The following is a 25679-nucleotide window of genomic DNA, read 5'->3' as shown; positions in this document are numbered from 1 at the left end:
AGAAGCAACCTAGAACTAAGGAGAAACTTCCTGACAGTTAGAACAATTAACCAGTGGAACAACCTGCCTCCAGAAGCGGTGAATGCTCCAACACTGGAGGTTTTTAAGAAGAGACTGGACAGCCATTTGTCCGAAATGGTATAGGGTTTCCTGCCTGAGCAGGGGGTTGGACTAGATGACCTCCAAGGTCCCTTCCAACATCATCATCATCATCATCATCATCATCATCATCATCATCATCACCATCAATAATAATAATAATAATAATAATAATAATAATAATAATAATAATAATAATAATAATAATAATAATAATAATAATAATTATTATTATTATTATTATTATTATTATTATAGCTAAAATTGCTGGCTAGATGTTGAATCTGGGACCATGAAATCTCTCAGGATAAAGGAAAGATTGTGAGATCACCCAGACATATTCTGGACAGTAGCTCCTCATCGGTAGGTGGCAGGAACTAACTGTTGTGCTTGTGAGTTGAATGGCAAGAAATCAGGGATTCCATCAAAGCTAATAATGTAGCCTTTAAGAACAGAAGGTTCAGCTGATCCTCATTTCTTTATCACAGAGTCAATTTCCTTCAATCTTTCAGAAAAGAAGTTTTAAATATGAGCTTAATGACTTAATTTCTTCAGAATTAATACTAAAAGGGAGATCAGAATGCTGCCTTTAGAAAGTTATAAATGGACTAAGGATCCAGATTCATTCATTCATTCATTCATGAATCTGCCCATCTCACTAAAAGTTGCTATGGGCAGCAGTTGAATTTAATAATCTTTGGAAATTAAATATAATAATCATTCCCATGGAAAACTATCCATGTTTTTACATCCAGAACAAAAACATGATAAGGTGGGATTTAGAAGCAACCTAGAACTAAGGAGAAACTTCCTGACAGTGAGAACAATTAACCAGTGGAACAACCTGCCTCCAGAAGCTGTGAATGCTCCAACACTGGAAATTTTTAAGAAGAGACTGGACAGCCATTTGTCTGAAATGGTATAGGGTTTCCTGCCTGAGCAGGGGGTTGGACTAGATGACCTCCAAGGTCCCTTCCAACTTTATTATTATTATTATTATTAGAGAGCACCAGAAGGAAATAAATATTATAATTAAAGGGGAAGAATTCTTAAACTCAGTCTGGTAATAAGGGATCCTTGGTGCTCTCTGAGTTTGGTTGTTTTCTTGCAGACATTTCATTACTCAAACTAGGTAACAACTAGGCAACAAGAAAACAACCAAGTTCAGAGAGCACCAAGGACCCCTCATTTCAACCCTGAGCTACAAATACTCTCTTTTATTGGTATCAATCTGATAATGCAGAATGGAGCAAAATCTTGTATCAGTGGGAGATATTTGTTAACAATGGACACACAAGGATAGAATGGTTAGATTGGTATTTCTGGTAACTCCTAATGGACTTTTGCTGATTAAGATAGATAATGAGGTTTTAAAGATTTGTTTAAGAGAATGACGTGAGTTATGGGATGGACGAGATTGTTGTATTTTAAGAGATAGTGACAAGTTGCTAAAGTTGTTTATATTTGCTGAGACAAAGAAGGAAGTTACTTCTTTCTTTCTCTTTTCTCTTCATACTTTTAAAAAAAATTATACTTTGCATTAATTTTATCTGTACAAGGTAATCGTTAATAAAATTATTATAAAAAAGAATTCTTTTTCAACCTTATAAAAACAATAGCTCCTCACTATTCAAGCATATTGACTTCTTTCATTTTCTTATATTTAAAGTTTATGTCTCTGCTATTTTGGAAAGAATTCCCCAAATATGTCCATTTCTGGTTATCCATAGGCTTCCTTTTAATAGTGAAGTATTGGTTTTGCTTGTTATTTTTAGGTCCTTGGAAAGTCTGAAGTTAATTTACTCCTATGCTGCTTCCAGGTGTTTTCTCCTCACACTGAAGAAGAAGTTTGACTCACTTCTGTGCCCCAGTGATCACTTACTGGGAGAGCCATCCATTAGACTGAAAGCCAATTCAAACAACTGAATTTCACGTTGAGAGTTACATTTATGTGGGATTAAAACATATTATCACGTTATTAATACAGAACATGATAATTATATAAAAACATGATAAACATTAAGAATTTTTCTGAGAAACATTCTTGCATAGATCTAATTTCTGAGCATATTTATTTGCTCTCGTACTTTAATGTATTAACTATTACTAATTACTTAATATATACTTTATTTCCATTAAGAGTTAACTGTGCAGAACCTATAAAATTCTTCTAAAACAAAGACATCAATCAATACATCAAATTTCTAACATCAATTTCTGTCATTTGTATATACAACTTACTGCCAAGCCAGCCAGCTGTACCAATGCCGAAGTGGAATACTCCTGCATGCAGCCCAGCACAGCACGCACGCCGCCTTCCGTGGCAAAAAGGATTCGCCAATCGTACTTTGCCATTAACATGTACAGCAGTCGTAATGCAGTCACCATCAGTAGTTTCTCCTTCAGCTGGTTGCTGAGCAGCTCCACCAGCATCTTCACGATCTTCTCTCTGAGGAGCACAAAGAAGCATTTTAATCTATAGCTGTATCTTTATAAGTGGCTGAGCAAATAAAGTCCCAGGTGCTCCCTCTAGTTTTTCCTAAGGAAAATAAAATGGTTGCTAGAGGACCAAATAAAAACCTGAAAAGCTGAAGTGGAGCTCAATAGAGAGAAGGCCACTGCAAATTCAGAATACTACAAAGATATATTTTTGTCAAAGAGACAGAAATATATAACTATATATACAACTGTCAAGGAGTGTATATACAATATCAATGCACACGCTTGTTAAAACAGATAGGAATGTGAAACCAAGGAAACTTCAAGGCAACACACTTGAATGGGAAAAAGCAACCCTATCCAAAGGTGATATATATCTCCAGAAGCAAGTTGTCCCAAAACATACAGCCATTCAGTCTTGTTCAAAGAAGATCCTTCCCATTTAAGCTTGAACAGCCTCCAGGCACTGGGACAGGACTTTGACAGCATCACTTGACTGGCCTGGGGTCAAAAAATATAATTGGGTATCATCAGTACTAAACACCAAACTAGTGGATGACTTCATCCACTAATTCCATGTAAATGTTTAAGGGATTAGAGACAAAAGGATAGAAAGTTGAGCAGTGTAGCACTTACAGATGGGAGAGTTAAAAAAAGACACCCCTCTCCCATATTGGAGGGAGGGAGGGAGGGAGGGAGGGAGGGAGGCAGGCAGGCAGGCAGGCAGGCAGGCAGGAAGGAAGGAAGGAAGGAAGGAAGGAAGGAAGGAAGGAAGGAAGGAAGGAAGGAAGGAAGGAAGGAAGGAAGGAAGGAAGGAAGGAAGGAAACCAACCCTGCAGTTAATTCAAAAGGATACCATGATCAACACATTTTCATTTACTGAAAGATCAAGAAGCACAAAGAATAGATGCACCTCTTCCATTCTAGCTCTGCCACAGAACAACTACAAGTGCAACTAGGATGTCTCTACACTAAATCCCAGCCTGAAATCAAACTGAAACGAGTCTAAATTATTTGTTTCCTCTGGGATTCTCTGCAACTGCAGTCCTTCCCATTTTCATGATCCGGGTGGGACCTGGATCCAGCGCAGAGGTGATCAAGCCAACAGCACAGAACACCATTTAACAGTAATAATAGTAACACTAATAAATGCCAAATCCAGTCTAAACACTTGGCTGACTGTGCAACCAACCACAATAATAATGTATACAAAACCAGAATTGAGAAGATAGCAACAGGCAGCAAATGCTGCCTATGCAAAGAAACTGAAGAAACAGTGGACCACCTAGTTATCTTCTGCTAGAAGATCGCACAAACTAATTACAATCAACAATATGACAATGTAGCAACAATTGTGCATTGAAAGATCTGCAAGAAATATCATTTGCCTGCAAGCAAGAACTGCTGAGACCACAAAATGGATAACATAATAGAAAATGAAGACGCTAGTTCTGTGGGACCCTAGAATTCACGTAGACAAACATCTACCACATAGCACCCCAGACTTAACAACTGTCGATAAAAAAGACAAAAAGATCTGGATAGCAGAAATGGATGTACCTGGAAACAACAGAATAGAAGAAAAAGAACTGGAGAAAATCACAAACTACAAAGATCTTCAAACGGAAGTAGAATGACTGTGTTAAAAGAAAGCAAACTTAATACCATGGAACTATAGATAATTCAACTAAAGACAGTTTATAATGAAATACAGGCCTACTGACCTGATTGAGGGTCCACTTTCTACTTTAATAATTTGTCTTTCTTGACCAGGTTCATCTTCCAAGATCTTGATTATGAATCTGATTCCAGCCACCTGAAGTGCAACCTCAGAACTAGATTTCTGTATTATATCTACAATATCTGCAAGCTTCTCCAAGGAGTTCCTCTTTCCAGACACCTTCCCACTGAAGAAAGCTGATCAATAACAAAGGACAGATCAGTAAAATAGTCTCTTGGCAACTACCCAATTATGAAATTTTTGTTATACTTTTATTCTTTATTTTCCACAACAGCTATAGATGCACCAAACTAGTTTCTGATTTTTTTTCAACTGCACCCCCCCTTTCCTGCAATTATTTGACTTAAATGAGCTTAAATACATATTTTGGGGGCATTTACCTTTGGCTTTTTCATCTGGTAAGTCTGGAAAGAAAAGTCCTTCTACGTGAAGAAGTTTATTAATCAACTGTGTGTCAGTCTTCTCTGTTGTGGACAGCACTGGAGAAGACATTTCAGCAGAAAGTGACTCCTTTGGTTTTTGGGAAGCCATGGCTTCAGAGAAGCCACTATCTTTTGCAGAAGTCATGTCCACACTTTGGCAACCTTGCTCTGTACTTCCCTTGTTGAGGGTATATTTGACATAGATGTGGGAATTCTGGAGGTCATTTTGGGTGCAGCCTTGACAGTACTTGCTCAAGAGTGGCAAAAGTTTCCGAGCCAATTCTACTGATATTGACAGCTGAATCAGGCCCTCTTCATCTAGTTCCGACAGCTTAAAATGCAAAAGACAATTCAGTAATCAGAAATCTATATACATAGTGCTTCTCAAATCCAATCACAGCTGTAAGAGGATAAAAGAGCCTGCTTATCCAATGGACCATCCATATACTAGGGCAGGAAAGGACACATTTTGAGCAGTTGGAGGCTGTATTTAAGCTTCTTGACCCTATGTGGAATCATGAGATCCAATATATAAGAATCACTGGAAAGAATATGGAAAAATCTTTTCAGACTGTTTTTTAACGTTCATTAATTAGAATGGTTGTGGCAGGACATGGTAGTGATAAGAAAGTAAGGGATTACCATTCTTACACTTAGCCCCCCCCTCCCTTGTAAAACAGTGCATTCTGATTAATTTGCAAAATCATACCATGGGAATTTGGCTATTCTGATTCTAACTTTCAACAGTACAATTCTAAATGATATGGATAGGAGGGACAAACAAGTCACTGTTGTTTATGTCTTTATTAGGAAAAGAACACAGGAGCTGCTCTTCCTGGCTGTCAGTTCACATGTCTTAATTCTGGAAGAAACAGGAATTGTTGGAGGTGCCATTGAATTTTTCCTAATCAGATAGCAATAGCACTTAGACTTATATACTGCTTCACAATGCTTTATAGCCCTCTCTAAGTGGTTTATAGAGTCAGCATATTGCCCCCAACAATCTGGGTCCTCCTTTTACCGACCTCGGAAGGATGGAAAGACTGAGTCAACCTTGAGCCGGGAGAATTGAATTCCTGGAGTGAGCAGTGAATTAGCTGGCAATACTGCATTCTAACCACTGCACCACTACAGCTCAGTTTTTCCTAACCAGATGCCTGTTTCATCCTCTGTTCTCTTCCTCCCAAGTTAAATTTGTTCTATTTACCTGTTCCTCATGATTCTCCTGGATGAACCGAATTATTTCCTGTTGTTCATGCTGCTCCAGCTTTTTAATGAAAAAAAGTAGTTCCCACCATTCAGCCCGGCTCAACATTCCAGAATTCTCATTTAGTTGATCCACTAAGTATGGCAGGCAGTAAAGTCCTCCAAGAGGTTTGCAGTAAAATGTCTGAGTAGCTGCAGAGAGAAAGAAAGCAAAAACAAATTTTTGAATTCAGAAACTTGACTGTCACTTGCATATAGCTTAAGAAAACAAGTTAAGATTCAGAATAGTTTCCATCCCTACAAAGAGGAGGGGTGATATCTGCTATTTCCCCTTCTCCTTTCCAATCCCCAGTACCAACATTTCCATCACTCAAGATGGTCGTCCAACTCATCAGAGCAAATTTGGAGGGAGCATAAGATATATCAGGGAAGAAAGAATGAAGATTTCCAACTAATTTGTTAGCAAGATTCTTCCTCAGGAACTTCTCATTTGTAGGCACTCTAGAATTCTACAGAAAAGAATATGCTCAATCCTGATATTTATTTGTTACATTTATTTAGTGCCTGTCTTGCCATTGGGCATGGGTTGGTAACCTGCAGCTCCCAGCCTCCTCTGCCATTTGCACAGAGAGAGAGAGAGAGAGACAGAGAGGCACTTGCGTTTCTCTCTCTCTCTCTCTCTCTCTCTCTCTGTGTGTGTGTGTGTGTGTGTGTGTGTTGTGTGTGTGTATGTATAAAAGAGAGTGGCCTCACCCTATTCTCCGACGAGCTGACAAGCTTATTGGGTGGGGCTCCTCCCTTTGCTGCGTCTCTGCAGGAAGCAGGAAGGGCAGGAGAGAGCCAGCCCAATAAGAATGTGTGTCAGCTTGTTGGGGAACAGCTTGAAGCCAGCTTGCCAGGTGAGCAGAAGATCGAAGAGGGAGAGGGGGAGAGAGAGAGAGAGAGAAAGGGAGAAGAGAGAGAGAGGGAGAAGAGAGAGAGTGAGAGAGGGGAAAGAGAGAGAGGAAAGAAAGAGAGAAAGAGAGAGGAAAGAGAAAGAGAGAGAGGAGAGAGAGAGAAAGGGAGAAGAAAGAGAGAGAGGGGGGAAGAAAGGAAAGAAAGAGAGAGAGAGAGAGGAAAGAGAGAGATGAGAGAGAGAGAGAGAGAGAGAGAGAGAGAGAGAGAGAGAGAGAGAGAGAGAGAGAGAGAGAGAGAGAGAGAGAGCATGCACAGCAGCCTCTATTTCTTTTTAATTAAACTCTTCAATCAAGCTCTCCTTTCCCCTTGCGCGCACGTTTTGTGGCTCCCAGTGTTTTCTTTTCTCTGGGAAACGGGTCCAAGTGGCTCTTTGGGTGTTTAAGGTTGCAGACCCCTGCCATAGGGCTACAGTTTCCTGTAAGCAAATAATTATTCAGTTGCAGAAGAATATGAATTTTTGAACTAAATATGCACTCATTCTACACTATCTTTCAGCCCTCTCAGTCACAGGGTTGCTATTGTGAGGAAAATAGAAGGAAGGTGTGCTTAGATCACCTTACAGGGAAGATGGGCGACCAATGAATGAATGAATGAATGAATGAATGAATGAATGAATGAATAAATAAATAAATAAATAAATAGGACTTCTGGTCCTGCACAGCAGCCAAGGGATTCGGGGCTATGTGCCCTTCAGCTGAGTTTCTTCCTGTTAGGGGACCCTAAATGGGCCAGAAGCCACCCCGAAGAGGCGGCAAAGAAGGAAAGAAGTCCCGGGGACCTCGGAGAGATGGTGGTCAACCCGATCGGTCCTGGAGAAGCCTTCCAGAAACCAACAAGAAAAAGGCTAGCCTAACTTCAGAGTCTAGCCCAAGCTGTAAGCAACCAAAGTCAAAAGCACTATTTTAACCTGATTGTAAACAGCGCATTTGAATCTGGGTAAGAACATCGATTTTCTCTATCCTACTTATCAACTTTTCTGAAGGAAAAAAAATCCCAAGAAGCAAAAAACCTCCGAAAGTGAAGGAGGGGGATTTTTGCCCTACCCTTTTACTAACGGAAGTGGCAAATTAAACCTTTTATGAAAGACCAAACCGTATTGAAATGAAATGAAATTACTATAAAACCTAAATTTGGATAAGTTTGAAGTTACTGAATGGTTAAGATTCTCATTTTAAAGGAAATGTGTTCATTTTGAAAATTTGAAAAATAAACCAGTGCTGACATCTAGCGGGGGATGAAGACTACAACAGCTATGGCTTTCATGCAGGACTTGGCAAAATCTGGAAAAAACTAATCTCTACTTGTGACCTTCAAAGCTCTAACAATAGAGAACAGCTGTGACAAAAAAGAAAACAATCTGGGCTGCAGACAAAACTTCAGGGAACAAAAAAAACTTTTTTGAACTTTCTGGATTACAAATATCTATTTAACTCTGACCCCAAAGCTATTTGCAGAGAAAAGAAAATTTGGATTCTTGATCATCATGGAAAATCAGAAATTTATAGAAAGAACCTATCAAGAAAAAATAAATACTTTTCAAGAGGAGACATGATATGTTGCAACTAATTCAAATAACAATGACTTCAAACCACAAAGAAATCCAAAATAAGTTTGAAAATATAAACCAATTCATCTCCAATTTAACTTTACAACAAAAAAATTCCCAGGAAACAACAACAGAGAAGGAACAGATAAAACAGACAACTGAATACAAATTTGAGGATAGAGACTTAAAGATGGAACCTAACAAAAGAAAGAAGTATGATTTAACTCAAGTGGAAAAAAATTTACAAGAAATACTGGATTTGGAAAAGACAACTTATACTATAACACCACAAAACAAATATGAGGATAAGAAAAAAGATAGAACAAAATGGACTGCAGAGATGCCAAGAAAAGCACTAGAACTGGAGAGACAAAAATGGTAAGAGAAGCAGAGAGAAAAAGAAAGAAAAAGATTTTCAACAAAAATGAATGGGCAAATGCCTCTCACAAAGATATTATACTTGACTTACCTTTTATATCTACAGTAACACCTACAAGAATATGGAAAGATTCTTTGACTCAGAACATATTGATTAAGAAAGATACTGGGCCAAAAAAAAGGCTAAAGTGAAAATTAAAAAAATAGACGATGGGGCCTATCAGAGAGAATATTTTTAGAAGAAACACCTGTTCGAATATGGTTAAAGAAATAGAAAAATTTTGGATGTGAATTTGACTTTAAAAGGGAAGAGCCCCTCAAGTAACATAGTACTTTCTTTTTCTTCTTTTTTATTTTATTTCTTGATATGAGTAATATAAAACAGTTGGAATAGCTTATAATAAAGGAAATGTTTTAGATATCTAAAGGTGATTGACTTTAAGAAAATTACAATGGATTAAAAAATGTTTTGAATAAGAGTTAAAAGACTAGAGGACTAGATTTATTAAATGGAATATTTAAAGATTAAATATATTTTTAATTATGGTAAAAAAGAATGAAAAAAATTGGAAATAAATATGTATTAGCTTATAGGAAATAGGGATTTTAAGTAGCATACTATCTTTTTTATTATTCTTATTCTTCTTTTTTCTTTTTTTAGTCTTATTTATTCCTTAAGAAAGGTAAAAGTATTGGGTTGGCTTACATGAGAAAAAATAGACTTAAATATTTAAATGTAATAAACTTTGAGAAAATCTTAACCAGTAAGAATGTTTTGAACATTGTGGGAAAAACAATGTAAACAAGAACTGTAAACAGGATCTATGATGAGACAACCACAATGACTAGATAGAAAAGGAATATTATATTGATGTGATTATCTGTAGAAATATTAGAAAACTTTTATACTCAATCACCATTCATTAAAACAACAAGAATTGTATTAACTTAAGGTTGGTAAAAGAGAACATTATGGGAAAAAGAGGAAATCAAGTAAAGTTATTATGTGGATTACAGATTATAGAAACCAACTGTTAGTGAATGTTTCTTAAATGTAAACCCAGACAACACACTGTTTACCGAATATTAAGGTGATTATGTTAAAAAATTAATAAAACATATTTTAAATAAATAAATAAATTCACCACCTTGAGTTATTTGTTAAAAGAGTAAAGGCAGGATAAAAATGAAATATGAAATAATAAAATAATTAAAGTAAAGTACAATAAAATAAAATCCATCTCTAATGCAATTCAGAGAAAATAATATATTGAAAAATGCCAAGCACAAAATAGCTGCTACTTTTCAACTTTCAGCATCTGACCATATTTCATTTCTTCAGATGGCAATGGATAAGGCTGCAGAACTAAGATATGTATTTTATAATACTTCATAATAAGTATTCTCTTCTTAGATTTTAATCCTAATAGCATAAAATATAATCTAACCTAAAATGTAATATTAGCCAAGTAAACTTTTTTCTCTCTGTAAACACATCTAAAATGTGTTAAAAGAAGTAAAGGAAGCAACAACAATGAATTCATAACATGCAACAATTCAAACTGAAATTACACATAATTGTGTTTATGTACCTCTAATCTCACCTGTGGGTAGTTTCAGGTTCTCTGTTAAACTAGATACTTTTTCTTGTGCAGCATCCTCTTCATTTTGCTCCCCAGAGCCAATAATTTCTATCATGTGCCAGTGCACCCAATAAGTCTGGCCAGCTGACTGCCATGAAACCTGTAAAACAATGAACTGCATAATTAAAGCCATCTTTAATCAAATTCTCCATGTCAGAAGTAGAAGTTCTGAAATAAAGAAAAACAAACACTGCCCAGCTTGTAGGGGACAGAAGTACCTATAATTTCATTTATGTTAATGATCAAAATAAACTAAATCACTTTTTAGAAGTAAGCAAGCAGTATAGTTTGGTCTGGTAGTTAAGGCACCAGGCTAGAAAGCAGGAGAACGTGAGTTAGTCCCGCCTTACCCATGAAAGCCAGGTGGGTGACTTTGGATCAGTCACTCTCGCCCAACCCAACCTACCTCACAGGGTTGTTGTTGTGGGGGAAAATAGGAGGAGGAAAGTGTGTTGGGTATGTTTGTCACCTTGAGTTACAGTATTTGTAATAATCATAAAGGTGTGATACCTACAAATAAAATTAAAATAGTATTGCAACTTTCACACATTTTGAGGGCACCAACTTTAGGAAAGGTAGTTTAGGATGCACATTATTTTATTTCTACCACAGCAGTTGTTTTGTTGTTGTTGTTGTTTGTAAGGGCATATTGTCTCCTAGCAGCAATCGAGAAACTGAGTTTTAGATCTATACAATAGAATAATGGTACAGTCACATAAGAGCATTGTATTTTTTAGAATGGCACTAAGAAAGTATAAAATCAGTTTCTCCCTAGCAAATTGGCATTCTGCAAATAGCAATCACTCCCTCTTCTGACCAACTCATCACATGAGTTGCCCACAGAATTATAGGCTGGCACCAGTTTCTCTTTACTACCCCTAATGTCTGGAGCATTTTTTCCTGCATAACATTCTTAAAGATAAGAGCATCATTAAATAAGGATAAAGTACATTATATTCACCTTTCTTGATAAGACGCATTGCTTATATTAAGCTCACAATTGTCACAATACATCATTATATAAAGTTTGTTTCATTTTAAATGCAGTCCTGACTGAAAAAAAAATCCTAATGCAATTCGTTCAGTGCCCAGTGCCTATTGTTATTCAATTACTTCCAAATGTTCATAACCCCAATGGACATTATTTTGTCAAGACTTTTTGTAAATTACTTCAGTGGTGATACTTACCCATCTAGATATAAAACTCTTTTCCAATTGCCTCATTATTAGTAGTTCTAATAAACATTTTTACTTTACTTCATCTAATATTGAATTATTTATTTTTCTTGCAGTCTAAGGTATTCCAAAATTTTCTTTGGTACATTTCAAAGAAATCTTGGTGGCATGGTGGTTAGAATGCAGTATTGCAGGCTAACTCTGCCTACAGCCAGGAGTTCAATCCTCGCCAGCTTAAGGCTGATTCAGCCTTGCATCCTTCTGAGGTCGGTAAAACGAGAGCCAGATTGTTGGGGGCAATATGCTGACATTTGTAAACAACTCAGGAGTGCTGTAAAGCACTATGGAGTGGTATATAAGTCTAAGTGCTAATGCTATCCATTTTTCTTCATTTAACAGTTTTTGATGATCCAGCTTTCTCAATCTTACGTATGTATAAAAGTCACCCAGCTCATGGCAACATATAGGTTAAAAATTATACCCAATACAATAAAACAAATAGCAATAACCCAGATTTCAGACAACTCTAACACGTTTTCACTTAGGGACACATTCCTAAATCAGAGCTTGGAGAAAAAAAGTCATGTCTTCAAGTCCTGATTTTAAAAAAGCAGCAGAGTCAGGGCAACTTGAATCTCCAGGGAGATACTATTCCAGGGGATAAGCAGTGCAAAAGAGAAAGAATCTCCTAGGTCAAGGGTGTCAAACTGGCGGCCCACAGGCCGGATGCATCACGCGCAGGCCAGGCCCACCCCGGCTCCACAAAGGCAAAAAAAGTTGTGATACATCACGTGGCACGATTGAGTTTGACACCCGTGTCCTAGGTCCTATTAGATGACATGGCTTTAAAGATGGGAGCTGATCATGCCTCCTCTTCTCAATCTTATTGGACAGGAAGAGACAACGAGAGACAAGTAGTGCTGCAAATAGCCTGGACCCTATGCCATGGAGGGCTTTATAAACAACAAGCATTGGTTGAATTGCAACTGGCTGCTCCCTGTAATAATAAAAAGGTTTTTAAAAAACTTAACTTTTATACCAAACAGTATTACAAAACCAAACTACCCAGCCACTGGAGGAATTTAAAGAAATCTCTACCCCTCAACCTACCTGCACAGGAGGCATTCCACTATTGCTTTGACAAAATTCACCCTCATCCCCAGCATCAATCTCCTCGTATTCTTCCAACATCCGCACAGTCATTCCTGGCTTAAGATTCTCCTGCACATATTCAATATAGCTGCTGCGATTGGAAAAATCTGACAAAGTCAAAAATGGTTGGCCTTGCTTTTTTCTTGGCGAAGGGTTGGAAGTTACTAAAGGCACCTGAACAGCCGTACAAGTGGAACCCTTGGGCTGGAAGATGGATCGAATAATTCGAGGCTGGGCATTCGTCAGAGACAGAAGTTCTCTTTCTTGGCTGCGATCCCAGCCCATGACCCGGACTAGCTCTGAAATTAGGTTAGCCATGGCCATGCTGAAATCGAATTCCCGTTGTACCCGGCTTTTTTCCCCGAAGGTTGAACTGGGGGCTGAAGAGTCCTGATGTTCCCCTCCCAGTTCTGTGGTACTGTTTAACTTGTCCATGAGGGAAGTGACACACAGGTAACGCTTCACTAGAGAAAACAGCAGCTTCCCTGGAATCTGAAATAAATACAGCTTATCATACCAGTAACTAAAAAATTATGTTTTACAATTCTATCCCAGTAAGCAATACAGTTGGATTTCAAGAAAAAAAATTACATAATGGAATTATGTCCAAATATTGTGGATCATCTCCATCAATCCTACACAGATTGTCAAATTCTGTGTGAAATTATACAGGTAGTCCTTGTTTAACACCCATTTGTTCAGCGACCATTCAAAGCTACAAAGGCACTAAAAGAGGAGAACTTACAACGGTCCTCATAGCTGCAGCCACTGCAGAGTCTCCAGTCACATGATTTTTAATTCAGGCACGTGGCAACCAGCTCACAATTACATTGTTACAACATCCCGCAGTCAAGTGATCTTCATTTGCAACTTTCACTGCTAGCTTCCAATAAGCGAAGTCAATGAGGAAGCCCACAGGTGGTCACAAATGGTGATCACATGACTGTGGGATGCTGAGACTGCCCTTTCTTCACCTAATAAGCAACTGGGACTATTGCAACTGCTGCCACAGATTGGTATAGTCAAATGATATTGCATTTTATAATTGCATTGCTTAGCAACAGAGTTTACAGTCCCAATTACATTAATAAACAAGAATTATCTGTACTATAAAACATCTGGATACCATCAAATTGTCAGTCCCAGGTTCATTATGTATCACATATCAGTTTCTAGTAAGTGCATAGCGACCATCACATTTTTTATATATTTATATATTTACTTGGGGGGGAAATATATGCCCCCCCATGAATACTTGGTTGGCTACCAAGTCAACTTATATAAATCAATCAAACAAAAAATTTGAATTAAAAATCAAAATACAATAATTAAGACACCACATAATAAGCACATCCATACAGAATGGCACCCAGGGAAAATTCAGGTCATGTCAACTGAGGTATACTGTTCCATAGGGCAGGTGCAATTCCTTAGTGCCACAAGGTAGCACTGTTCAAAAGAGGGGACCTATCAGATGGACAGAGACTCTCAGAGAAAGGCAGCCCCATAAATGCTTGGCCATGTGCCATGCAGTGCTTTAAAGGTGATCACCACCTTGAATTGCACATAGAAACATCTTGAGAACCAATGGTTCATCTAAAATGGTGATGTTACCCAGACAAACCCTGGCCACCCAAAACTGGAGTTTCCAAATGTTTTTCAAGAACAGCTCCATGTAAAACATTTGCACTAATCCAGCAGAGAAATGACAAAGACATGAGGGATAACGAATAGGGTTTCTGGTACAGGAATAGGTAGAACTGGTCATCGTCGCATGAATATGATTTTTCCTATCTTTGATTTTAGACTATCCTTCTTTCAATGAGATATTCATATACAGCCTTGTTATTTTGCAAATATCTCTTGAAAAAAGAAATCTTAATACCCATATCAATGCCAACCCAAAGGCTGGTACCTGAGGGAGATGAATCCCTTCAAAGGACATACAGTGCTCTTCAGAGGATGTAGTCTCAGCAAAAAGCTCCAAGAGAGTATAACGACTGTCAAAATCCATGTGCTGTTCAATGCCATCTTGCTGGCTCAGGGACAAAAGAACATAAGCTCGGCTTCCTGAAACCAAAATAGCCATGCTTAATGTGATCCTTCACTAAATTTTATTTCTCCAAGATTACCTATCTACTTGCATGCTGAAAATCTATTCAGCTCTAACATACAGTATATTAAAATATTTGACACAGCAGAGAACTGAAGGTGTATCATAAATACAGGTCATATAATTCACAAGAAATTGGTAGATTAATATTCAGGGTAGACATCTTACTTTTTCACAATATTTTAGCTAGCAATGATGACTAAGACAAGTGGCACTGCAATCTTCTGAAAATTATATCACAATATCACTCAATACAATACTATAACAGCGTTTCAAATATACTAGCCTCATGTTTACAAACTTATTTTCCTAATTTCAAACTTATTTCCCATAGATGACATCAGAGGTAGCTAATACCCTAAGAGGAAACTAACTTGTTAAATGAACTGAGAAACGTAATAGCTCCAATAGTTAAAATAGCATGTCCAAGACACAATGTCCTGAGATTTGTAGATGGAATGCAAAAATCAGCAGCCAGACAATTATTCTAACTTCATGCTGTATTTATTTGTTCAATTTTTTTTTAAAAAATGACTGATCTGTATGAATGGGGCTGCAAAAATGCCCTACTCACTTATAAAACTGTTGAAAGAGAGCCATGATGACATGTGGGGAAAAGCCATTCATGAAAATGAAAAAGGATTTTTTTCCCACCAATGAGAAACTGTTGCCTTCAAGTTCCAGTACTTTAGATGAAGAACTATATTTGTAACTATTATTTTTGTATCGCTGCTAAGGTAGAAACAAATAATCTATTGTCCAAAAGCTTGTACTGTAATTGCATAGGAAAAGAGCCAATCTGAGAGCGGCCCAGAATAGACACTGGACTCAAAAAGCCTTATTTGTGATTAATTTTAATTAATTCCAACAATTTTATTCAAATCTTGAGTAAGCATGGATTTGCTGGATGATTTTGGCCCAGTTAGTCACTTTCAGCCCGAGGAAGAAGGCAATGGCAAATCTCTTCTGAAATCTTGCCAAGAAAACTGTAGGAACATGCCCAAGCAGTTGCCAGGAATCAAGACTGACTTGAAGGCACCAAAACAAAAAAACAAATGCTTACAGAGCAGATAGCAGCAAAGAATTCACTATCAGAGACTCTGCACTGTTTCTTTGGTGCTATAAAATTATTGAACCTGTTTATTAGCAGAGTAAAAAGATATGCTAAGTAGGAAAAGTTTTGATTTTCTCCAGGATAATATACCTTAATGCAGGGGTGTCAAACTGCCGGCCTGCGGGCCGGTTGCATCATAGTGAAACCGCGCCCACCCCATTGCCGGCAATGGCAAAAAAAAAGTCGCGATATGTCGCGACACGTGACGTTGCGAGTTTGACACCCCAGACTTAATGTATCTCTCAAATATGACATGACTCAAAAACAGAATGAATTACTGCAAGAAAGCTCATATACCTCAATAGGCAACCTCACCTGCATCATGAGAAGCCAAAGCTCTCAGCATCTTGCCAGCACTACGACGGATTTGCTTCTCCTCATTACATAACATCTTCATCAGCAGATCTAAAGCACCTGTTTCCTTAAAGACACCTGTCAATGAGCCAATGCTGGCATAAGCACTGAGAACATGGACAGTATTAAGGATGGAGGACTCCGGACCACTCGTCCTGGCCATCTGTCGATTAGCACGCTGTACCAGGTTCCTGACGTCAACCTTCATTTCATGCAAGGAAGCTTCATCCACTGTGACATCAGAGGGAAAAGTGCTAGGTGATTTTTCCTCTTTTACTCGCTGCCCCTCAGGCTTCCTCTTGCCCAATAGTGTGGGGCAATTAGCATAAACTTCTTCTGCTGACATCCACATAAGAATGTTATCCATTTTGTTCTCAGCTGAAGCAGCATGGGTGGTATTTTCTACATTGTCATCTAAACTCAGGATGCTCCACCGAATCAGATATTCAGTATGTCCATCGTATCCACGACGTTGGCGGATTAGCTCCTCGGGATAAGCTTGTAGTTTTGGCCCAAGATTTCCATTCCTCTTTTCACCCACCATGATGGAAAATATATCTATGAAAAAAGTGTAAGAAGTTAAAGTGTAACTTGAAAACCAAGAAAACTAGGTACGGAATTTTCAAATAGTTAACATTCACTCGATATATTGAGAAGCATAGCTCTGTTTCAAATGCATAAATAACTTTGCTGCAAAACACATCAGAGGCATCCCTTTGGATTAAAAAGACATTACCAACAAGATTTCTCCATTTTTTCTCTTATATAAATATTTTGCTCTAAAAAAGCTAATAAGTTTTTTAATTTCTGTCCTAGAACTCTAGACCAGGGGTCCCCAACCTGTGGGCCGCGGCCTGATAGTGGGCCGTGGCCTGCTGCACAAAAGCAAGCTGCCGCTATGGTGCAAGGCGCAAAAACAGATGCAGTCACACCGCGGGGTGTGGAAACAGGATGCTGCTGTGCCACAGGGCACAAATATGGATGTTGCTGCGCCATAGGGCACAAAAACAGACTGACGCTACGCTGCAAGGTGCAAAAACAGCCACTGCCGCCGCACTGTGAGACGCAGAACGGGGCAGGGCTAGTATCATGCGGGAGCTAGCCCCGCCCCATTTGTGGCACGTGTGTGCTCGTGGCCCCGGTTGCGCATGCGCGCACGCACATGTGTAAAATGCTTCCCCCTCCCTTTTCCTTTGGTCCGCCAACTGAGAAAGGTTGGTGACCTCTGCTCTAGAGTGACAAACAATTTTGCTTTCAATGATTTTTTAAAGAAATATTTGGAGAAATAATTAATAGCAACTGTTACCCTCAAAAATCTCGTTACTTTCCTCTAAGAAAGTACACAATTGTACCAAGACAATTCTTGCTCTGTCCTGCTTATTTAAATTTCATTTAATTTTGGGTTAGAAAATATGTATCAACTTCAAAAGCTGAAAATACACTTAAGAACTCCAATAATATGGCACTGAGGAAGTTGTCTAATAGGAGTACTTTTACTTTTCCAATTTTGATGTTTTAATTTATGTTTAATCTGCAATCTTCCCACTGCCCTTTTTATTTTACTCTACTTCCTCTGCTATCCCAATAGAAATCACAAACCCACCCAGAATACTGATTTTACTCTCACTGCCGAGTCTAATTAGGCAAATGGAATTTAACAACCGTGACTTGGCATTTAAGAACAAAGAAAAACCTTTAAAGACCCCTGCCTGGACCTACAGGAGGAACAATGAAGAACAGTTTGGAGGTTTTCAGATTACCACAATGTTTGGCTAATTTTTGTTTTTTGTTTTTACTTTAGCTTGATTTTAAAGCAATGATTTTTAAACTGAGGTAATTACTCCAAAGGGATAAGTTGGCTATATCTTGGAGATAATGGAGCAATTTGCAATTGTTTGATTGGGAGTCTAGGATCATTTTGAGACACTTCTGTAAAATAGTCTGGTTTGTTTTTTGTAGAGTTAATGACATTATTTAAGAGGGGGGGAAATGATTGGGTCAGTTTAAAAACTATTGCTGTAGACAGTTAAGTTGTCACAATTATAGCGGCTGAAAGGAAAAAAGTATACTGTTATAGTATTTGTTGGATGTTTCCAGCTGAGAGGAATATTCAGCACTAAACTTAATGATGTGGCACTTAATATGGAGGGTAGATTAACATGTAAGAAATAAGGACTTCCACTAACAATGGAACATATGACTCAGATTTGTACTCCTTAAAGTTTGGAGACAGCTGGTAGGTGTGTAGTTCATAAGACTGAAAACCAAATTCTGCATTGCAAATTCATATCCCATACTTTTATCTCCTCGGTTGAGGGCTTTAAACTTTGAGCTTCAACAGAGAGGGTTCACTTAATTCTATAGATCAGACGGAGTATCAGGAATTTGGAATATCATGAAAATCGTGACCAACAAATTTAATAAATAAAACAAGAGAAAGAATACAATAGTATCAAAAATAAAAAATTAAATGTACAGAGATGGTTATACTTACAGTAAAAAAATATATTACAAAACACAAGGATGATGCATTGGATGGCTACTGTATTGCCTTGCCATCTCATTAGTTCCTTAGGGATAACTATGATTAGGTACTTAATGTTTTAAACTACATTTATGTAAACTAGCTCAAATTTCAAAAGTCAGTAGAAACAGACATTTGGTTTACCAGAGAGACCTAATTAAAGAAAAGCAAAGATTCATTTGAATAGTTCAGCAAATTATGTAAGAAATATAATCTGAACTGATAGGAAATAAACCATATCCTCCACTCTTAGCAGCCTAGATTTAAGAAAGATTTTAGCACATTTCGTCAGTGAATGTCTGATACCAAAATGAATGGAAAACCTTTCTGTCACTCTTTATGAAGCATCTATTCATCCTTTTTCTGCCCTTGATCTGGTAAACGGAGCTAGATTATGGGGGGGGGGGGACCTGTTAGCCTCAGCCATTGATACGCTGTCTTTACACAGTAGACTCTGTGTACTGAGTAGAGGTAATGTGAGCACTTAATATAGGAAAGAGATTGACTCAACAAACGAAGCAGGAAAAATATACGCTTGTATTTTTTTTTTTTAAAAAAAGAACTTTTGTTCTTTCGTTTTCAGTAGAAATCTTCAACACGCTCCCTTTTTATTCCTGTATTCAGAGAAAAGCCCGGCTTCGTTATCAGAGGAAAACGAGCAATATTTGAAGTTCCGTTTTCACACATTCCTTTTTTAATGAGAAAAGGAAGGAAGAAGGAAGAAGGGAGGAAGGGAGGGAGGGAGGAAAAGGGCGGGAAAAGCGGAAGACGGAAAAGAACCACTACCACCCTCGGCTGCACAGCGAGGAACTGTTTTGCTTGCCTAACCCCGAAGGTCGCCGGGCGGAGACCATCTTAGAAACGAGCAGCGTGAAGAAATGAAAGCCGGGAACAAAAAGGAGCCACCCCTGGTACGACCTTACCTAACTATTGAGGGCAGCAGCGCGCCTCTCCCTTCTCTGCCTGCTCCTTCTGCCGGCCACTTCTACCGCTTCGCAAGTTCCGGGTGATTAGAACGCATGCGCAACAGCCCCGTGCACGCACGGATCCAACTCTTTCAGACTCTTTTCCGTCGGCCGTTCTACGGATCCCTACGAGGGACATTTCGGGAGCGGTTTAGGCGTGGGGAGGGTAGAACGTGGAAGGAAGTGGTCTTGATGAGTCATTTCTTCCTCAGTGCGAATTCTTCGCTCTCTTTGGGCTCCTGGTTGCTGAAAGAAGCGTGCGCGCTGCCGGGCGCGGCAGGTCCTGCTGAAAAAGGCTATGTGGTTGACAGTTTGCAGTAGCTGTTTTATTACTTATGCCATTACTGCAAGTAAATGCGATATCGATATAGAATAACCATTGGAACATTACATAGTAATTAATAAAGTCATAAAATATGGAAACTTTGAACTATATAATAACCAGTATGCATATAAACTGACAGCTGGGAATGTTTATTTTACAGCAGTTTCCTAAACTACAAAGAAGGTGGAAAACATAAAGAACAAGAGGTACAGGGGTTGGACTAGATGACCTCCAAGATCCCTTCCAACTTTTTATTATTATTATTATTATTACTACTACTACTACTACTACTACTACTACTACTACTACTATGCTCTTTCGTTTCCCTGGCTGTAATGCATTAGATGGGATTGTCAGGGCTCAACAGAAGAATAACACACTGTTATAAATAAGAGGGAAATGAAAATCTCTCTGATTTTCTGTATCCTTTATCCTTGCTTTATGCTTCAATAGTATTGGATGTACCAAACTTTATCATCATTTTAGCCATTGTCTATCCACTGCAGGATGAAGGCCTCTTCTGTATGTTTCCAACTAATACGGTCCTAAACTTTCTTTTGCCAATTGGGCCCGCACTTCTTGCTGATGTTATCGAAATTACTAAGTTCCAAAGCAATTACTAATAAATGCTGTTGTCAAGAATTCCTAAGTATCATCTCTTCATCTATTATTATGATTAATTAGTGACTAATATCCAATGCCTAGAGAAGTTAAACTGATGGGTGCTTGACATAATATCTTTGAGGAACACTATGTTGAAAGATGTGTCCTACTTATGCAGGTTTAGACAGTGAAGACTGAATCATGGGGTTCTTGCCTAGTAAACTACAGCAATGGCTGTAAACCAATCACCAAGCTTCACTGAAGCAGTGGGTAGCTTCTGCCTTTTAGAATTTGCTATCAATAGTAGAGGAACCAATTTTCAAAAACTATGCCACAGGCTAGCACTTGATGGAATAACAATGAAAGCCCTGGAAAAGGATACACAAATCAAGATTTGTCCAGGTAATGGTTTTTCCTATAACACTCTATGGAAGCAAAAGTTGGACTTTGAAGAAGCAGGAAAGAAATAATGACACTTTTGAATTTCGGTATTGGAGAAGACTCTTGAAAACGCATAGACAGCCAAGAAAACAAACAAATGGATAACAGAACAAATCAATTCTGAGTTGAGGCACAACTTGAGGCACAAATGATCATGCTCAAGTTAGCATATTTTGAATACATCATATGAAGACCCAGCTTACTTGAAAAGTCCATAATGTGAGTGAAAGGAAAGAAGAGGACAACTTGCACCTATGTGGATGGCCTTAGTTATAGTGATAATGGATGCATCAGTGGAACACTTGAAGGACCAAGTTAGGAACAGATCATGGAGAAGTTATACATGCATGGTTGCAAAGAGTTAATACCAACTTGATAGCACACAATTAAAAACTAATCAATAAATCCAGCCCTTACAATTTATAAACATGTAAAACTAATTGTGGCTTACCCAAGAAAACACAGACAACCAAACCATGCCTTAGAGACATATTTAAATGTGAATTACGTAACAAAATCTCACATATCCTAAATAGAATCGAACTATAACCAGCCAGATTCAATTATGTCTACTTTCACTAGAAATGACCAAATCACTAAATCTGTGCCTGTCCCCCAAATGAAAAAAAAAATGGGGAGGAATGTGATTTTGCTTTATACTTCTCATTTGTGATATACCAGGTGATATAGTTGTAAATAGTTGTATATAGCAAATGATATAGTTGTGATATATAGTAGGTGATGGTATCTAGCTATACCAGATGGGAGATGGGAACTCACCAAGTACACAATACACTGATGGGAACTCACCAAGGAAGCTCCAAGTGTAAAGGAGTAAGCTAACCTTAAAGAAGGAATGCAAGAATGGTTAGATTAAAAAGGGGGAGTTAAGAGACAGTAAAAATGAACTTCAAGGTAAACTTACTTTCATTCTCTTTGGCATAAATAGGACAGCGGGAAATTTTTACCAGATTTTCTAAACGCTGTTATATATTTTATACTAATTGATTTCCAGTAATACCTGGGCAAATGGAGGTGAACCAAATATAGAACAGTATGTATTTGACAAGTTGTATCTCTAATTAGAACAATTAGGCTAACTATTGCCTGTTGCAGAATTTGGATATAATAATTGTACATTCCTCCATAGGCATGTCTCCTTTTAGACAGCTTTTGGCAATCACCCCTGTATTTTGCCTTCTGGAACACCAGCTTTTGTTCTTTGTACCTTGGACTTTATGCTAAGAGCCAGGCACTTATCTTACAAGAACAAGTTATATTTGCCAAAATCTGCGTACAAGTAGGTGAGACACACACAAGTAAGTATATCAAAATTGCAGGGAAGAGGGGGATATTTGGCGTGGCTTTCCACTAATTTTTTATTTTCAACTCATTCATCTAAAAAATTGGACTCCAGCTTTTGACTCCTTTTGTTACCTAGGAAAATAATTAAGTGGCCTTTGTCATTGCCAGCTTCTGTGGATTCATCTGGTCTTCCATCAGGCACTTCTTGCTCATGAGCAGCCCCCATGACCTTTGTATTCCAAAACTGTCCGTTCCTATTTTCCCCACATTCTGATGGACAGGAGAGAATATGAAGTGGAATGTATTCTGGAGATGTTTTGAATATCTGATTCACTACCTTGAATCTAAAAGGTCATGGGAAAGTACCAGACGTCCACACTCCATATCTTGTACATTGGTTTCCTCTGAAATTCTTCCGTACAGTCGTTCCCTGTAATCTGCCACTACTATAAATGATAGGGAATATTTTCCACTTCTGTCTGTGCAGCAAGTTTTCTTTAGTGACCTGGAATGGGGCGGGAGGGGGGGAAATGCTCTCAAGCAAGCAGGAGTGAGTAGGGGAGCAAGTCTATAGTTGGTTCCCATAGCAACTTGGCAGTGTCATTTTCATGTGCAGAAGAGAGTGAATCTAACCAGGGAGATGGTGTGGAAAAATGCATAGCTAAAATTGAGGAAATGCAAGAAATATTAACAGATCAGGAAAGGAAGAGGTGGTGCCAAAGAAACTCATGAATAACCCTGCCTTGATTCTTACTTGCTTTAAGAAGGGCCGGAAGAGATGCTATAAAGCTTTCAAAATTCAGTTGAATCGTACAGTTTTTAAGGTATCTGTTTCTTAACTTGATCTGTCACGAAGAGCTGATACCAAGGTTGTGGAAGCTGGAGACTGAAAAGTATACCGGGATAATAGTGAGCCACTTCTACATTCTTGCCATGCAGTTATCAAAAGTAGACTTGACATGGAGACTTTATCTATCACCTATGGATTACACATCTTGTCTCACACTACTTTAAACATGAGCCAGGCAAAATCCCCCTCCTAGATCTCAACTGATCTCCTTTTTCTCCTCTACTGTGAAATATTTATGTTCTTACTAGTATGTTGTTAACATCACAGATAATTGCAAGCAGTTACTTGTTTCCAATCTTTATTTATCATATTTCTCGTTGGCACACTCCCAGAGGACTCATGGCAGCTATTGGTCAAAGAAGCAATACTTAAGACACAAAGTTTGTGCACAAAATGATACATTTATTGAAAGATTATTTTTTAATACAAAAGAAAGCTCTGTACATAGTACTGCGATTACTGTCACATCCTTCCAGAAACACAACCCTGGAAATTAACAAACCACACACACACACACACACACAGCCACTCACACACACACATACACACGCCCACACATGCGCACGCACGTGCACACACAAAAAAAATCCAAAAACAATCTGTAAAGTGAACTAAAAATGTCACCACACAATAAATGCCATTTCATCCCTGATAAGTGTTCTTACAATTCAACACTTTAATCACATGCAACATTAGCGTTTAACCTGCAGGTGCTTTTTTTGTAGGAGGGAGAACTTCCTTGATGTGAAGGATGAGTATCAAGTGTAGAATCCCCAATCAGAAAATTAGTACAGTATCAGAAAAAATTAGTACAGTTATCAAAAAAAATTCTTGATTTTAGCCTCTCGTCTCTATTTCAGCGGAAGATTTTTGAATTAGTAACATGATTCAAGAATTACTGTTTTGCAGATGTGCCTTTATCCCAAGCAGCTTCCTATTAATTGCTGAGAAATTCCCTCTTGGAGAAAAAAACAATCCACATACAGAAAACAGCTATCAATGTATAGCTAAGTTCCATTTGTGTGGTAAATCCTTCAAACTCCGTATCAGAATTGGGGGGAAAACAGGGGTTGCTGAAGATTGCTGGCAAATGTTTTCATCAGTGGATAGACATCACTGAATATAAATCATTTTTTCCATTATTGCTGATAATGAAAGGAGACAGCTAACCAAGCAATCTTTTTGCCATAAAGTATATCTGTTCTAGACTAGAGGGCAGAGAGTAATCATCCAGCTGCCTTGACTGCCTTTCTTTCTCATGTCACTGATTTAATGAAGAAGGTTAAAAAATCTGCACTTTATCTAAAAAAAGGAATGAGGTTTAAAACAAGGGGATACTTTTGCACAAGTCTTGGAAATTTCGTTATTGAAGCTAGTGCTGGAGAAGTACCAGTAAATTCAGATTGCTTGTAATATACATTTAAAGCAAAAGAACTGAATAAACCACATCCTTTCAAACTGCAACTAATTGGGGAAATAACACTTTTCAATGTTTTCTGACATTTAAAACAAAAACAAAAAAATATTCTAAAATGTAAGCTATCATGGAAGGTTTTAAACACGTTACCCTAATGCTTTCTTTGAATTAAATATAAGCCAGATTTGATGGAGCTTGGGTACCTTTTTATAATGTGGCCACGTGGGCTGAAGATGCAAACAAAAGAAAAGTAGTACACAGCTTCAGTTTGGCTTGATGGCCATCCCAGGATTTGTGTGGCATACTGTATTGATCTCTGCATCCCAAAGTGGAAGGAGCATACCCCGTTTTAGAAAAGGATGCAAGGTTTTTTAAGATGGCAAATAGATGCCTTAAGCATCCACAGGGTTAAAGATCTCCACTTTGCCTCAAGAACAGACAAATGGACCAACACTTTGGTTCTATCGATTCTGAGTGTCACTCTGGCACTATAAAGGGAATGCTGATGCAGTTGCATGTGGCTTTCAGGTAGTACTTTTTGGATACCTAATATAAGCCTTCTCCTCACCACTGGTGCAACTTTTCCACCAAAGCATGATTCAAGTGCTAGAGAGACAGAGACATGTTTAAACGCTAATGTTCATGGAAACAATTTTAGAATATTACAATACAAATTAAAAAGGCCCCTTTCTTTTCATTTTTTTTTTCATCCCTGCCCCATGGCCCATTTCCCCCCACCCCAACTACAAACCCCATGAAAACTGTATAGGAGCCAGACTTTAATTCCTTTAAGAATTACATAAATACTGAGTTTAACACTTAGAAAAATAAAGTCTTTTTTTTCAAGGCTTCTTTTGTCTTTTAATTAAAAAAAAGAAAGGAAGGACTTACAATAGCTGCTTTCTTTCT

At 38.1% G+C, this 25679-nt stretch overlaps 1 protein-coding gene across 1 annotated transcript in view; it reads right to left on the bottom strand.

Moving 5' to 3' along the window:
- LOC107287859 (cullin-9-like) overlaps positions 1 to 16890 on the bottom strand; it is a 54587-nt gene extending 37697 nt beyond the window's left edge. The window contains 8 exon segments of the mRNA XM_029284227.1: positions 2341 to 2548; positions 4263 to 4455; positions 4660 to 5032; positions 5909 to 6099; positions 10393 to 10531; positions 12718 to 13251; positions 14675 to 14829; positions 16302 to 16890. Coding sequence (XP_029140060.1) covers positions 2341 to 2548; positions 4263 to 4455; positions 4660 to 5032; positions 5909 to 6099; positions 10393 to 10531; positions 12718 to 13251; positions 14675 to 14829; positions 16302 to 16884 — 2376 coding nt within the window. The 5' untranslated portion in view covers positions 16885 to 16890.
- Between the last annotated feature and the right edge of the window lie 8789 nt (positions 16891 to 25679).

The sequence above is a fragment of the Protobothrops mucrosquamatus genome, unplaced genomic scaffold (genome assembly GCF_001527695.2).
Source record: "Protobothrops mucrosquamatus isolate PMUCROS unplaced genomic scaffold, P.Mucros_1.0 scaffold448, whole genome shotgun sequence".
NCBI classification, from domain to species: Eukaryota; Metazoa; Chordata; class Lepidosauria; order Squamata; family Viperidae; genus Protobothrops; species Protobothrops mucrosquamatus.
Note: the sequence above shows the minus strand (reverse complement) of the source record. Positions and strands in the feature narration are given on the sequence as shown.